Genomic DNA, 13,484 nt, shown 5'->3' with positions numbered 1-13,484 from the left:
CTCCTCTTGTCTCCACCTTCATGAACAGTGGGCTGCAGACTAGCTAGTAATAGGCATAAACATTACTGATGCATCTAGTCAATCAGATATATTAGGTTTTGTTTCTGACACAAAATGCTGCTCTGTCAGGGGATCTGTGATCTTACATTTGTATAGCATTATAGCCTGTGATGTATGGACTGGTTTACTGGACTAAAATGCCCTTTATTAATGAAGAATTGATTAGGATTAATGGGGGCCAAGAAACCATGATGGCTCTGTTCAAACTGTTCTGTCCTCACCTGTCCTCAACTGACACCCAAAACAATGCTGGTACTAGTCTACCGTTTAAATGGTGAAAACACCATCTCAACATTATAATTCCCTAATGTATGAGTGAATTATAATAGGCCTAACTGCCTTTTAGGATTAGTGTCCTGAAATAGAGAAGCAAATACCTTGATAGTATATTTTATCACTAACACGTCGATGTGTTAAGGCAGTAAATAAAAGGACGGCGCTTTTATACTTAGGTAATGAATGCTCTTCCGGATTCAGCCACTAGAAGGGCATGATCTGGAACGTAACCTAGAGGTTTCTTCTCCACGCCCACTGTACTTGCAAGGCTGATGCAACTGGCTGTACACACCTTACAGAACCCACCCATAACTGTACAATAAATTAATGCTGCCACTGTCATTGGTTAGACGTTTAGCGACACTCTCAGTCTATTGGTCACTTCGCATGTCATTATCATAGTCGGTTTTTGGGGTGGAAATCATGTTAACGCTGTTACAACTGTAACTCTGTTGAACTATATGTTTGGCGGCAACATTGGAAAAGGAAACCATTTATACATTCGTCGCAACACCCGTAAGTTTGATTCGTCTGTCAAATATTTAGGCTACTTCGTTGCAGGAAGCTGTCGCCATTGCTTCAACTGTGTCATAACGGCATGTAATTGTGATTCCATTTGTTATCAGGAAGTAACTACTGTTTACTGTAAATGCTACATATTCTTTGTTGTTTACACAAGGCGGGTGTAATTGCGTATACCTTTATGTCTCTTGATATTACCAGTGTCCTTTTTTCTTCACAGCAACAACAGAAACTTCAGAATGAGCGTGGGGTTCATCGGAGCGGGTCAGTTGGCCCATGCCTTGGTGAAGGGATTCAGCGCTGCAGGTAACCATCTAAGCATTGTTTTTAATAGCTGGCAGATCCGACCCGCTTGTTTACAGCTGCACTAGGGTCGGACAGCATTCATGTGTATATTAAGACACTACAGAACTGGAGCGAGATATGGCTCGGAAAACATACCTCAATCCAGAAACGCGTTTTTACTCTGAGTGTTCCAATTATCCCAACTCTTACACAGAGAAGATTGAACGATTGAACTGCTCGTTGTTAGCAGTCATTCAATCTTCTCTTTATAACCTGACAATTTGGAGTACAGCACATTTCTCATCCCTGAATTGAGGTACTATCTCAAGCTGGTTCCACCGTGTCTTAATATACACAGGAATGCTGTCTGACCCTATTGCGGCTGTAAGCAAGCAGGTCATATCTGCTGGCTATGCTTTGAGGAGCATGAAACGTAGCCAAGGCTGGCCACCAGTGTCCGAAACGCAGCCAAGGCTGGCCACCAGTGTCCGAAACGCAGCCAAGGCTGGCCACCAGTGTCCGAAACGCAGCCAAGGCTGGCCACCAGTGTCCGAAACGCAGCCAAGGCTGGCCACCAGTGTCCGAAACGCAGCCAAGGCTGGCCACCAGTGTCCGAAACGCAGCCAAGGCTGGCCACCAGTGTCCGAAACGCAGCCAAGGCTGGCCACCAGTGTCCGAAACGCAGCCAATGTCCACCAGTGTCCGAAACGCAGCCAAGGCTGGCCACCAGTGTCCGAAACGCAGCCAAGGCTGGCCACCAGTGTCCGAAACGCAGCCAAGGCTGGCCACCAGTGTCCGAAACGCAGCCAAGGCTGGCCACCAGTGTCCGAAACGCAGCCAAGGCTGGCCACCAGTGTCCGAAACGCAGCCAAGGCTGGCCACCAGTGTCCGAAACGCAGCCAATGTCCACCAGTGTCTGAAACGCAGCCAAGGCTGGCCACCAGTGTCTGAAACGCAGCCAAGGCTGGCCACCAGTGTCTGAAACGCAGCCAAGGCTGGCCACCAGTGTCCGAAACGCAGCCAAGGCTGGCCACCAGTGTCCGAAACGCAGCCAAGGCTGGCCACCAGTGTCCGAAACGCAGCCAAGGCTGGCCACCAGTGTCCGAAACGCAGCCAAGGCTGGCCACCAGTGTCTGAAACGCAGCCAATGTCCACCAGTGTCTGAAACGCAGCCAAGGCTGGCCACCAGTGTCCGAAACACAGCCACCAGGGTTTTCCAGTTGATTTCCCCCCCCCCCTCTCCCATCCCTGCAGGTGTCATTGCCACACAGAGGATCACTGCCAGCTCCCCAGACACAGATCTTCCCACAGTGTCTGGACTGCGGGTGAGTAGAATGGATCAGTCATTGGGCTGTGCTGGATGTTTGTGGGAATAAGTTTCCTCAGTTACAGCATATCTATTACCATCTCGCATCGGCTACACTCAAATGAAATCCCACACACACAAGTGAGATACATTGAGAAAGAAAGACAGAGCGAGAAAAAGCACGTAATACATTTGTTCATTTCAATTATATTTTAGAAATGCTGTCATACTGAGGGGTAACGATCAACACTGTCTGTGCTCTTCTACACAGAAAATGGGTGTCAATCTCACAACCAGCAACAAGGAGGTGGTGAACAAGAGTGACGTTCTGTTTCTGGCTGTCAAACCACACATCATCCCCTTCGTGTTGGATGAGATCGGACCGGACATTGAGGACCGCCACCTCATTGTGTCCTGTGCAGCTGGTGTCACCATCAGCTCCATTGAGAAGGTCAGTTTGGAGTCCAGTGGAAGTCGACTTTAGCTAGAGCTTTCTCTCTCTACTGATTTACAGATCTTTAGAAATGTTTTGCAACAGAAAACGGAAGGGTGACAAAAATATAAAATCAAGATAGATTCATACTGTGAAATCCAATTAAAGTTGACTTTAGCTAGTGCTTTGTCTCTCGCTTTCTCTCTCCTCAGTACTGAACTACGGATTTGGGTCGTGTTCATTAGAGCACAGAACAGAACGTTTTGCAACAGAACTGAAATGTATATTTCTTATTGAACTCACTGGTTTTCTTACGATTGGTGCCTATTGAACAAGCCCCTGATATGATTGGATAGGTGAAAGCATTCTGATGGAATCCTGCTTTGAAATAACTTGTTCCATCCTGTCAGATCAATGAAGCTACAGCCCTCTGTTATAGCCTAACCTGAGGCTTCCAGTAAATTGCATTTCCTTGATTCCTCGTGTCCTCTCTCATCGTCCTCAAAACCCATTGGATGAGGTCAGAAGTCCCTCTCCTCTCCCTGGGAGAATCTCAATTGAAGGAGGTGAGAGGATGCAAGAAATCAATGAAATGCCATTGAGATTCTCTCCCTGCCCCCTCAGTGACTACCGTACAGCCGGACAACTTCCGGCTGCTACAACATGAATCGCCCTTCCATTCTGTTCCCGCTGAAAATACCTCAGCCCTCTGTCCTGATACTGGGAAAGCTGCCACACACTGCAATCTGATGAACAGTCATGCGCTCTCACAAGACACTGACAAATAGAGAATCAGGATAGATTCATACTGTGATATTTGAGAGAACCAGCTTTTTGTAATGCCGGAAAGGTCTTGGTTCAAAACGTTGCACAAGAAAACTGGGGAAGCGTTCAACTGTTTGTGGGTATCTTGTCTTTCTATATTGTCTTTTACTTTTGTACGCTGCACCTGCAAGTTACTGGATGTGCCTAATACACTACTTCTAAACTAAAATCTACCTTTGATACTGTAGTTCCGTAGCTCAGTGGTATTTGTCGTTAACTTAACCCTGTCTTAGTGACATTTACATTACATTTTAGTCCATTAGCAGACACTCTTATCCAGAGCAGTTTCCAGTCAGTGTGCGAGTGGTATGTTAAAAACAACTGTAAACTGTAATTCTGCAGTAGTAAGTTGACATTGAAAAGGTAAAAGAGGAGACTAGACTTCTAGGATCTGGTGGAAGTAAATGTTTTAATACAGAGCTTTGGGTTACAAGTGGTCATGTGAAAAAGGCCAATAGCAAGGTGGCTGAAAAAGGCATGGCTCAAAGGCAAATGATTCTTCTGAGTGTCAACATTATATAGTCATTCTGAATGCTGTATACATGTGCATGCATCATTACAGACTTTGGTTGATATGAACCTGATACAACTTTCAATTGAACATGGTAACAGTGAGACATCTGCTACTTTCAGTACGTAGAGAGAGATTCAGCAGTTTGAGACTGTTCAAGGTTGGATTGTCACGAGATGAGGCCTCTGAGAATTCTGTGTCCTGTGTAATCTGGGGCACAGAGAATGATGGAAAACACTTGCCTACTTTTAGAGCATGTTGAAGTTGTGAGTCATTAGGCAGGTTATTTCTGATATGATTGTAAGCAAAGATGAGTAAGGATATACACTACATGTCCAAATGTATGTGGGCACCTGCTCGTCGAACATCTCATTCCAAAATCACCAGTATTAATATGGAGTTGATTTCCCCCACAGATTTGTCCATCGGACTGCCAGATGGTGAAGCGTGATGTATCACTCCAGAGAACGCATCTCCACTGCTCCAGAGTCCAATGGCGGCGAGCTATAAACCACACCAGTCGACCCTTGGCATTGCGCATGGTGATCTTCGGCTTGTGTGCGTGCGGCTGCTCGGCCATGGAAACCCATTTCATGACGCTCCCGTCGAACAGTTCTTGTGCTGACGTTTCTTCCAGAGGCATATTGGAACTTAGTAGTGAGGGTTGCAAACGAGGACAGAGAATTTTTACACGCTACTCGCTTCAGCACTCAGTGGTCCCGTTCTATGAGCTTGCGTGGCCTACCACTTTGCGGCTGAGCCGTTGTTGCTCCTAGACATTTCCACTTCACAATAACAGCACTTACAGTTGACCGGGGCAACACTAGCAGGGCAGAAATGTGACGAACTGACTTGTTGGAAAGGACTGAGCTATTCGGTACGCGCCATTCTACTGCCAATGTTTCTCTGTGGTGCTTGTATGGCTGTATGCTCGACTTTATACACCTGTCAGTAACGGGTGTGGCTGAAATAGCTGAATCCACTCATTTGAAGGGGTGTTCACATACTTGTATCTGGGTTGGCCCCCACACAACTACATATCCAAGTCATTGCAATTCAAATAAAAAAATGTATTCAAAAAGGAAGTTTCCGGACTCCCGAGTGGCGCAGTGGTCTAAGGCACTGCATCGTAGTGCTAGCTGTGCCACCAGAGACTTTGGGTTCGAGCCCAGGCTATGTCGCAGCCAGCCGCGACCGGGAGGTCCATGGGGCAACGCACAATTGGCCTAGCATCGTCTGGGTTAGGGAGGGTTTGGCCGCACTAGTGACTCCTGTGGCGGGCCGGGCGCAGTGCGCGCTGACCAGGTTGCTAGGTGTACGGTGTTTCCTCCGACACATTGGTGCGGCTGGCTTCCGGGTTGGATGCGCGCTGTGTTAAGAAGCAGTGCGGTTGGGTTGTGTTTCGGGAGGACGCATGGCTCTCGACCTTCGCCTCTCCCGAGTCCGTACGGGAGTTGTAGCGATGAGACAAGACGGTAACTACTAACAAGTGGATACCGCGAAATTGGGGAGAAAAAGGGGGTAAAAAAAGGACGTTTCACTGCAGAGACCGTTTTCATGAAGCGTTCCCTCATGTTTCTATCAAGTAATCTTAACTTCAGTGTTATTCTCCCCCTGCCCTTTGCAGAAACTGCTCCAGTACCGCCCGTTCCCCAAGGTGATGCGATGCATGACCAACACCCCGGTGGTGGTTCGGGAGGGAGCCACTGTCTACGCCACGGGTACCCACGCCGAGCTAGAGGACGGGAGGCTGCTGGAGCAGCTGATGGCCAGTGTGGGCTACTGCACGGAGGTGGAGGAGGACCTGATCGATGCCGTCACCGGACTCAGTGGCAGTGGACCTGCCTATGTGAGTGGTTATCTTATTGTAGTTTCTATTTTACATTTACTATCAAAAACGCTCTGAACGCCAAGAGGCCGACATGCTTTAATAAACTGTGATTAAAAGTGATACAGTACGAGCAGGTGTAGTGTGCAGGTTTCTCCTTTCTTTTCAGATACCACATTATACCCACGCACCTGCAACAAGATAACTCTTTTTTTGAATTGTGCGTTGCATGTCTGTCACTGTAACTGAGGTGGTTCAGTAAACCCCGCCTGTGGGATGACTGACCTCTCCTGACACCAGAAGACTAGCTCCCCAAGCTAATGCCTAGGTTAGCCCAGTGGGCTACAACCATACCTTTGGGTTGTAAAGCTATTTTAGCTCATTATTTTCATGATCGACCATGCAAGTAATTGGTTATAAGAACTGGACCTTGCCTAGCTCCTAGGAGAACACCTACTATGCCAGCTTAAACTACTGGCTGGCTAGTCATTTCTGTTAACTCTTTTCTCTATTCTATAATCTCTAGAGCCCATTTCGAACTGTGTTTTATACATGTGATGAGTGTGCATATGATAAGTGTGTGTTCGTCTGTCTCCCTATAGGCATTTACAGCTGTGGAAGCGCTTGCTGACGGGGGGGTTAAAATGGGTCTGCCCAGGAGACTGGCTATACGGCTTGGAGCACAGGCCCTGCTGGTGAGAACATCATCTACATGCATTCTCTATGAACGTCTAGTCCTGAATTAGTCTTGGTACCAGTCTCTGTAACATTACACTCCTTGTACACATTGTCATTTGCCAAAGAGACTGGTCTTTCTTCAAATATGAACATTCTGTCATTAATGAGCTTGAGGAGATCAGAGGATTTGATCCTGATTCGATAACGCCCACAGCTATCTTTGGCAAATGACACAGAGTACAATGAGGGGAATGTAAATGCTGAACAGAGACTAACAATCAGACAAGCCCTGAATATAATCTGTCAGAAATCTCTTTTGAGGACTGCTTGTGAATGCTTTCTTTTTTTATTATACATCACATTCTGATCTGGAAACATCTTGAAAGAAATCTATTGCATCTGAGCAAAAATGTGGAGAGTTCTTCTCTTGAGTTTGACATCTTATAACTATGAGCCTTGCAAATGTTTGCTTGACTGTAGAGTGTACCATATTGAAGCAACCTTGGTATACCTAGCAACCTCGTCAATGGGTTTGGATCTCTTGGTGTAACAGTTAAGATGTGTTACTGTCGCTCACAGGGACCCGGGTTCCAGTTCCCCGGTCGAGGCTATGCCCAAATTCACCACAGTATGTTCATGTCTCTATTTTGTCTTTCCCATAGGGAGCAGCCAAAATGCTGTTGGACTCGGAGCAGCACCCTGGCCAGCTGAAGGACAACGTTTGCTCCCCAGGGGGCGCCACCATTCACGCCCTGCACGTCATGGAGAGTGGGGGATTCCGCGCCCTGCTCATCAACGCTGTGGAGGCCTCGTGCATTAGGACCAGGTAGGCTGGGTACCACTTTACAAAAAGACAGTTTCCTGGACTAAAAAGCACTTCCAATGGAAAATCTCCATAGAAAATGCTTTTTAGTTGAGGACTAGGCTAAGTCTGTGTCCTGGAAATCAAACTGGAATGTGCAGATAGAAATCTGCGTGGTAGAGTAGACATGATCCCCTGTCGTGAAGAATAAAGAACCATGTCAAGTCTGTTACATTTCTATCTGCAACATTCAATATGTTGGATCTTTGTGGATAAGCCATGGCTGGTGGTATGGTGAGGCCAGTAGGTCTCTGGACATAGCATTTAACAAAATGTAGCTTTTTGATATAACCACATAAGACTGATGTAGCACTATGTCAGCTAGGCTATGGGTCGGGTTTCCCCAACCCAGATTCAAACAACCTACAAGCACTTTTATTGGAGATTCTCCATTGAGTGTGCTTTTAGTCCAGGACTGGTCTAAATCTGGGTTCAGGGAACCAGACATGTTTTGTATAAAAATAATAATCATTTGAATGTTTGTTTAATGTCTGTATCATAGTGCTCTGTTGTATGTCTGGATGCTATTGTTTAGACAGCAGAGGGTGCTAGATGCATATGTCTGAACTTTTTGTAACTAACAGATGGTAGACACACTCCATGAGAAAAGTCCCATCTCTTTTAAATGATGTGGCTCAAACGGGAGTGTCAGTGTGTGAATATTTGACTTGATGTCGGGATCTGTTAAGAGTAAAAGGTAGTGTACATTTATTTTGTTTCTTTCAATCAGGGAGCTCCAGTTCTTGGCTGACCAGGAGAAGATCTCTCCTGCGGCCATCAAGAAGACTACGCTGGACAAGGTTCTGCAGCAGCCAGGGGTGGGAACAGGGGTGGGCGTCCGGACGGGATCTGGGATCAGCCTGTTCAACAGCAGCAACCCCAGGCATAAGAAGTAATTGAACTGAGTGGCTCTGATCACAGAACAGTGGTGAATTCATTTGTGCATTGCAGACCATATCAAAACATTTAGCAGCAAAAACAAGTTCAGGTAGTTCCTCCCTGTTTCGGTCTTTTTGCTTCCTAGTGATACGCCCCAGGAAGAGACCCTCAAAACGCCGCTGAACATATGATTTCAACACTAAAACATTTGTTATGGTTATAGCATGCCAGCTGAGAGGAGGGGCCTAAATGACAGCTTCATAAATGTGAGGAGAAACTTAAAGCAGCAATAGAGGATGTAGGGTGAAGGGTCACTTCTCCTGCTCTCCTTCCATGTTCACTGACTAGAAACATCTGGACAGGTAAAAGCAAGTTCCTAATAGGCATGATGGCTTTCACCTGTCCAGTGTTGTCATATCAGTGCAGATGAAGGAGAAAAGCGGTAGGAGGTGACCGGGGGAAGAAGACGAACATAGACAGTTAAGATGGACCAACATGGTGATGAGCAACAGGTCACAATTCCTTTACATTTTAGCCATTTAGCAGATGCTCTTATCCAGAGCGACTTACAGGAGCAATTATGGTCAAGTGCCTTGCTCAAGGGCACGTGAACAGATTTTTCACCTAGTCGGCTCGGGACTCGAACCAGGTATCTATCGGTTACTGTTGGAACGTACTTACCTCTAGGTTACCTGCCGCCCACTCCCTTTCAGTAGAAACACAGAGACAGATGTGGAGTTGGCTGTCTTATGTGCTTAGCTATCTATAGCTTCTGTTTCATAGAATGTGTGCCTATATGTTCCGTTAGACAGATTGTTAGGTCCTACATTATGTACAGTCTTACTGGAACTATTTTGGTCTGTTGCTAAACAGCAAAGGTCCCTGTTTTCTATTGTTGTTTATCTCTTCATTTTCTGGCTATTTTCTTTGCTTGATTGAGAGATATTACAGCTTTAGTATGTTCATCATTTTAGCCTGACTGAGGGAGTTTGTAGAAGGAGCAACACTGTTTAGACACACTTGGAAACCACAACAAAATGGGAATCCTATTGAACTTTTCTTTATCCAGGTTTGTCTTGTTGATGTATATCTTCTTTAAAATAGACTTGTTCAAGATGGGAGTCATTCATGTTACAAAAGTTACACACATATAGATATCTATCTATACTGAACAAAAATATAAACGGAACATGCAACAATTTCAAAGATTTTACAGTTACAGAGAATCATTCAATGTAAATAAATTCATGAGGCCCTAATCTATGGACTTTAAATGACTGGGGATACAGATGTGCATCTGTTTGACAAAGATGCCTTAATAAAAATGGGCCTCACAATGGGCCTCAGAATCTCATGGTATTTTTGTTTGTTCAAATTGCCATCGATAAAATGCAATTGTGTTTGTTGTTCGTAGTTTATGCCTACCCATACCATAACCAGGGTCGCCACCATGGGGCACTGTTCACAATGATGACATCAGCAAGCTACTCGCCCACATGACGCCATACACATGGTCTGCAGTTGTGAGGCAGGTTGGATGTACTGCCAAATTCTCTAAAACGACAGTAGAGAAATTAACATTAAATTCTGTGGCAACAGCTCTGGTGCAGATTCCTGCAGTCAGCTCTGGCATTGTGTTGTGACAACTACATGGCCTTTTGTCCCCAGCACAAGGTACACCTGTATAACGATCATGCTGTTTAATCAGCTTCTTGATATGTCACACCTGTCAGGTGGAGGGATTATCTTGGCAAAGGAGAAATGCTCACTAACAGTGATGTAAACAAATATTTGCACAACATTGAGAAGCATTTTTGTGCATATGGAGCATTTCTGTGATTTAAAAAAAAATGTTTTCAGTTCATGGAACACTTTTACATGCTGCTTTTATATTTCTGTTCAGTGTAGATGAATCTCTTTTGCAAGATAGACTTGCTACACACAAACACATCTCCTTTGTGTGAGAGACTTGTTCAAGATGGTAGCAATCATTGTTACTCATACACAGTAGGTAGACTACAGTATTTTACATAAGACATTTTACATTCAGTCCTTTTACATATTTGACTGGCATATTACTGTTTACAAGGTGGAAGTGGTACTATTAGGCCAATACAAAGTGAAATACATGAATATGCTGAACGTGTAAGAGTTTACACATTTTGTTCACAAAATATATAAAGTCTAGATCTGTTTTATTAAATGTTATTTCCAAAATGTTCATGATTAATTAAATTATTTAAACTATTTTTCTGTAGCCTGTATGCATATATGGGTGATTTTGCAAATACTGGCCTTTTTGTGTCTCAGGGTTAGATTAAGATAAAATGTTAATTTAGATTTTTTTTCTTCACATCGAGACTATAACCTAAACTTTTTCTTTCAGCATTCAATATTCTTTATTTTATAAAGCATTTCATGTCTGGAATTCACTGTTTTGCACTGTTTTTGTCCTGTCTCACACCCAGGCTTTTGACATTCTACTATGCATTACACTTACAAAAGTCTTGCTAATTAGAAAATATTTAATGCACCTGTTTAAAAAAAAAAGAGTTAAATAAATGGAAACTATATACAGTGCCTTCGGAAAGTATTCTGACCCCTTTTCCACATTTTGTTACATTACTGCTTTGAATAATGGATTTAAAAATAAAAACATCTCAGCAATCTACACACTACCCCACAATGACAAAGTGAAAAACAGTTTTTAGACATTTTTGCAAATAAATCAAATACAGAAATACCTTATTTATGTAGGTATTCAGACCCTTTGCTATGAGACTTGAAATTGAGCTCAGGTGCATCCTGTTTCCATTGATTATCCTTGAGCCGGTCCTACAACTTGATTGGAGTCCACCTGTGGTCAATTCAATTGATTGGACATGATTTGGAAAGGTACACACGTGTGTCTATATCCCACAGTTGACAGTGCAAGTCAGAGCAAAAACCAAGCCGTGAGGTTAAAGGAATTGTCTGTTGAGTGCTGAGACAGATTTGTGTTGAGGCACAGATCTGGGGAAGGGTACCAAAACAATTCTGCATCGTTGACAGTCCACAAGAACACAGTAGCCTCCATCATCCTCAAAATGAAGAGGTTTGGAACCACCAAGACTCTTTCTAGAGCTGGCTGCCCGGCCAATCTGAACAATCGGGGGAAAGGGCCTTGGTCAGGGAGGTGACCAAGAACCCGATTGGTCACTCTGACAGAGCTCTAGAGTTCCTCTGTGGAGATGGTAGAACCTTCCAGAAGGACAACCATCTCTGCAGCCACTCCTTAGTAAAAGGCACATGATAACCCACTTGGAGTTTGCCAAAAGGCACCTAAAGACTCTCAGACCATGAGAAACAAGATTCTCTGGTCTGATGAAACCAAGATTTAACTCTTTGGCCTGAGAGCCAAGTGTCACATCTGGAGGAAACCTGGCACCATCCCTACGGCGAAGCATGGTGGTGACAGCATCATGCTGCGGGGATTCGGGAATTTCAGCAACACCCGTTGCTAAAAGGTATATAAAATTGAACACAGCCATGCAGTCTCTATAGACAAACATTGGCAGTAGAATGGCCCGTACTGAGGAGCTCAGTGACCTTCAACTTAGCACTGACATAGGGTGCCACATTTTCCAACAAGTCAGTTTGTCAAATTTCTACCCTGCTAGAGCTGCCCTGGTCAACTGTACGTGCTGTTATTATTAAGTGGAAATGTCTAGGAGCAACAATGGCTCAGCCGCGAAGAGGTAGGCCACACACGCTCACAGAATGGGATCTCTGAGTGCTGAAGCATGTAGCAAGCATACGATCACCATTTGAAATGCCAAGTGTTGGCTGGAGTGGTGTAAAGCTCACTGCCATTGGACTCAGGAGCAGTGGAAATGCGTTCTCTGGAGAGATAAATCATGCTTCACTATTTGACAGTCCGATGAAAGAAATCTGCCCCAATGTAGAGTGCCAACTGTGAAGTTTGGTGGAGGAGGAATAATGGTCTGGGGATGTTTTTCATGATTTGGGCTAGGCCCCTTAGTTTCAGTGAAGGGAAATCTTAACACTACAACGTACAATGACATTCTAGACAATTTTGTGCTTCCAACTTTGTGGCAACATTTTTGGTGAAGGCCCTTTCCTGTAGCAGCATGGGGCGGCAGGGTAGCCTAGTGGTTAGAGCATTGGACTAGTAACCGAAAGGTTGTAAGTTCAAGTCCCCGAGCTGACAAGGTACAAAATCTGTCGTTCTGCCCCTGAACAGGCAGTTAACCCACTAGGCCGTCATTGAAAATAAGAATTTGTTCTTAACTGACTTGCCTGGTTAAATAAAGGTAAAATAAAGGTAAAATAAAGGTAAAATAAAGGTAATAAATAAATAAAATAAAATAGCAGCATCACAAAGCGAGGTCCACACAGAAATGGTTTGTTGAGATCGGTGTGTAAGAACTTAATTGGTCTGCACAATACCATGACCTCAACACCAGACGAATGGTCTGTTCTATATCTTCAATCTACAACTGTGACATTCAAATGTTTAATGGTATTTTAAATCAGTTTTATATGAAATGTAATTTCATTTAAAAATATATATATTTAGCCTTTATTTATTACCACAACGCTAAGTCATTACCATCACGGTGCATATTTTTGAGGCAAAGGTGTATTAAATTGCAATTGATATTGTTGACTTTCCCATATGTGATCCTTATATGATTATTTGAGGAATTATCTTAAGAACAATGTGAAGATTTTGATGTGGTAGATACATGTTTCTGAGTATCATCAAGACATACATGGACATTGACATAAATGATGCATACATATAATTAAGAACTTCCAAATGGTAAAAAAATAATAAATGTAATTAATGTGAAAGGTTATATATACAGTTGAAGTCTGAAGTTTACATACACTAAGGTTCATTAAAACTTGTTTTTCAACCACTCCACAAATTTCTTAAAAAACGATAGTTTTGGCAAGTCGGTTAGGACATCTACTTTGTGCATGACACAAGTAATTGTTCCAACAATTGTTTAC

The 13,484-nt window shown here is 43.9% G+C and overlaps 1 protein-coding gene across 3 annotated transcripts; it reads left to right on the top strand.

Annotated features, from left to right (window-relative positions):
• Positions 1-689: 689 nt before the first annotated feature.
• On the top strand, positions 690-9,824 carry pycr1a (pyrroline-5-carboxylate reductase 1a). Of its 3 annotated transcripts, none has more exons than XM_031813813.1 (8): positions 707-852; positions 1,079-1,164; positions 2,398-2,468; positions 2,721-2,900; positions 5,846-6,067; positions 6,649-6,741; positions 7,387-7,550; positions 8,317-9,824. In XM_031813813.1, the coding sequence occupies exons 2-8, from the start codon at positions 1,098-1,100 to the stop codon at positions 8,480-8,482; spliced, it is 963 nt and encodes a 320-aa protein (XP_031669673.1). In that variant the 5' UTR covers positions 707-852; positions 1,079-1,097; the 3' UTR covers positions 8,483-9,824. The 3 variants fall into 3 exon arrangements, with proteins under 3 accessions (XP_031669675.1, XP_031669673.1, XP_031669674.1); XM_031813814.1 differs by lacking the exon at positions 707-852 and adding an exon at positions 886-936; XM_031813815.1 differs by lacking the exon at positions 2,398-2,468 and having other exon boundaries at positions 690-852; positions 8,317-9,819.
• Positions 9,825-13,484: the final 3,660 nt, after the last annotated feature.

This window comes from Oncorhynchus kisutch, unplaced genomic scaffold (genome assembly GCF_002021735.2).
Source record: "Oncorhynchus kisutch isolate 150728-3 unplaced genomic scaffold, Okis_V2 Okis06b-Okis10b_hom, whole genome shotgun sequence".
Taxonomy (NCBI): domain Eukaryota; kingdom Metazoa; phylum Chordata; class Actinopteri; order Salmoniformes; family Salmonidae; genus Oncorhynchus; species Oncorhynchus kisutch.
Note: the sequence above shows the minus strand (reverse complement) of the source record. Positions and strands in the feature narration are given on the sequence as shown.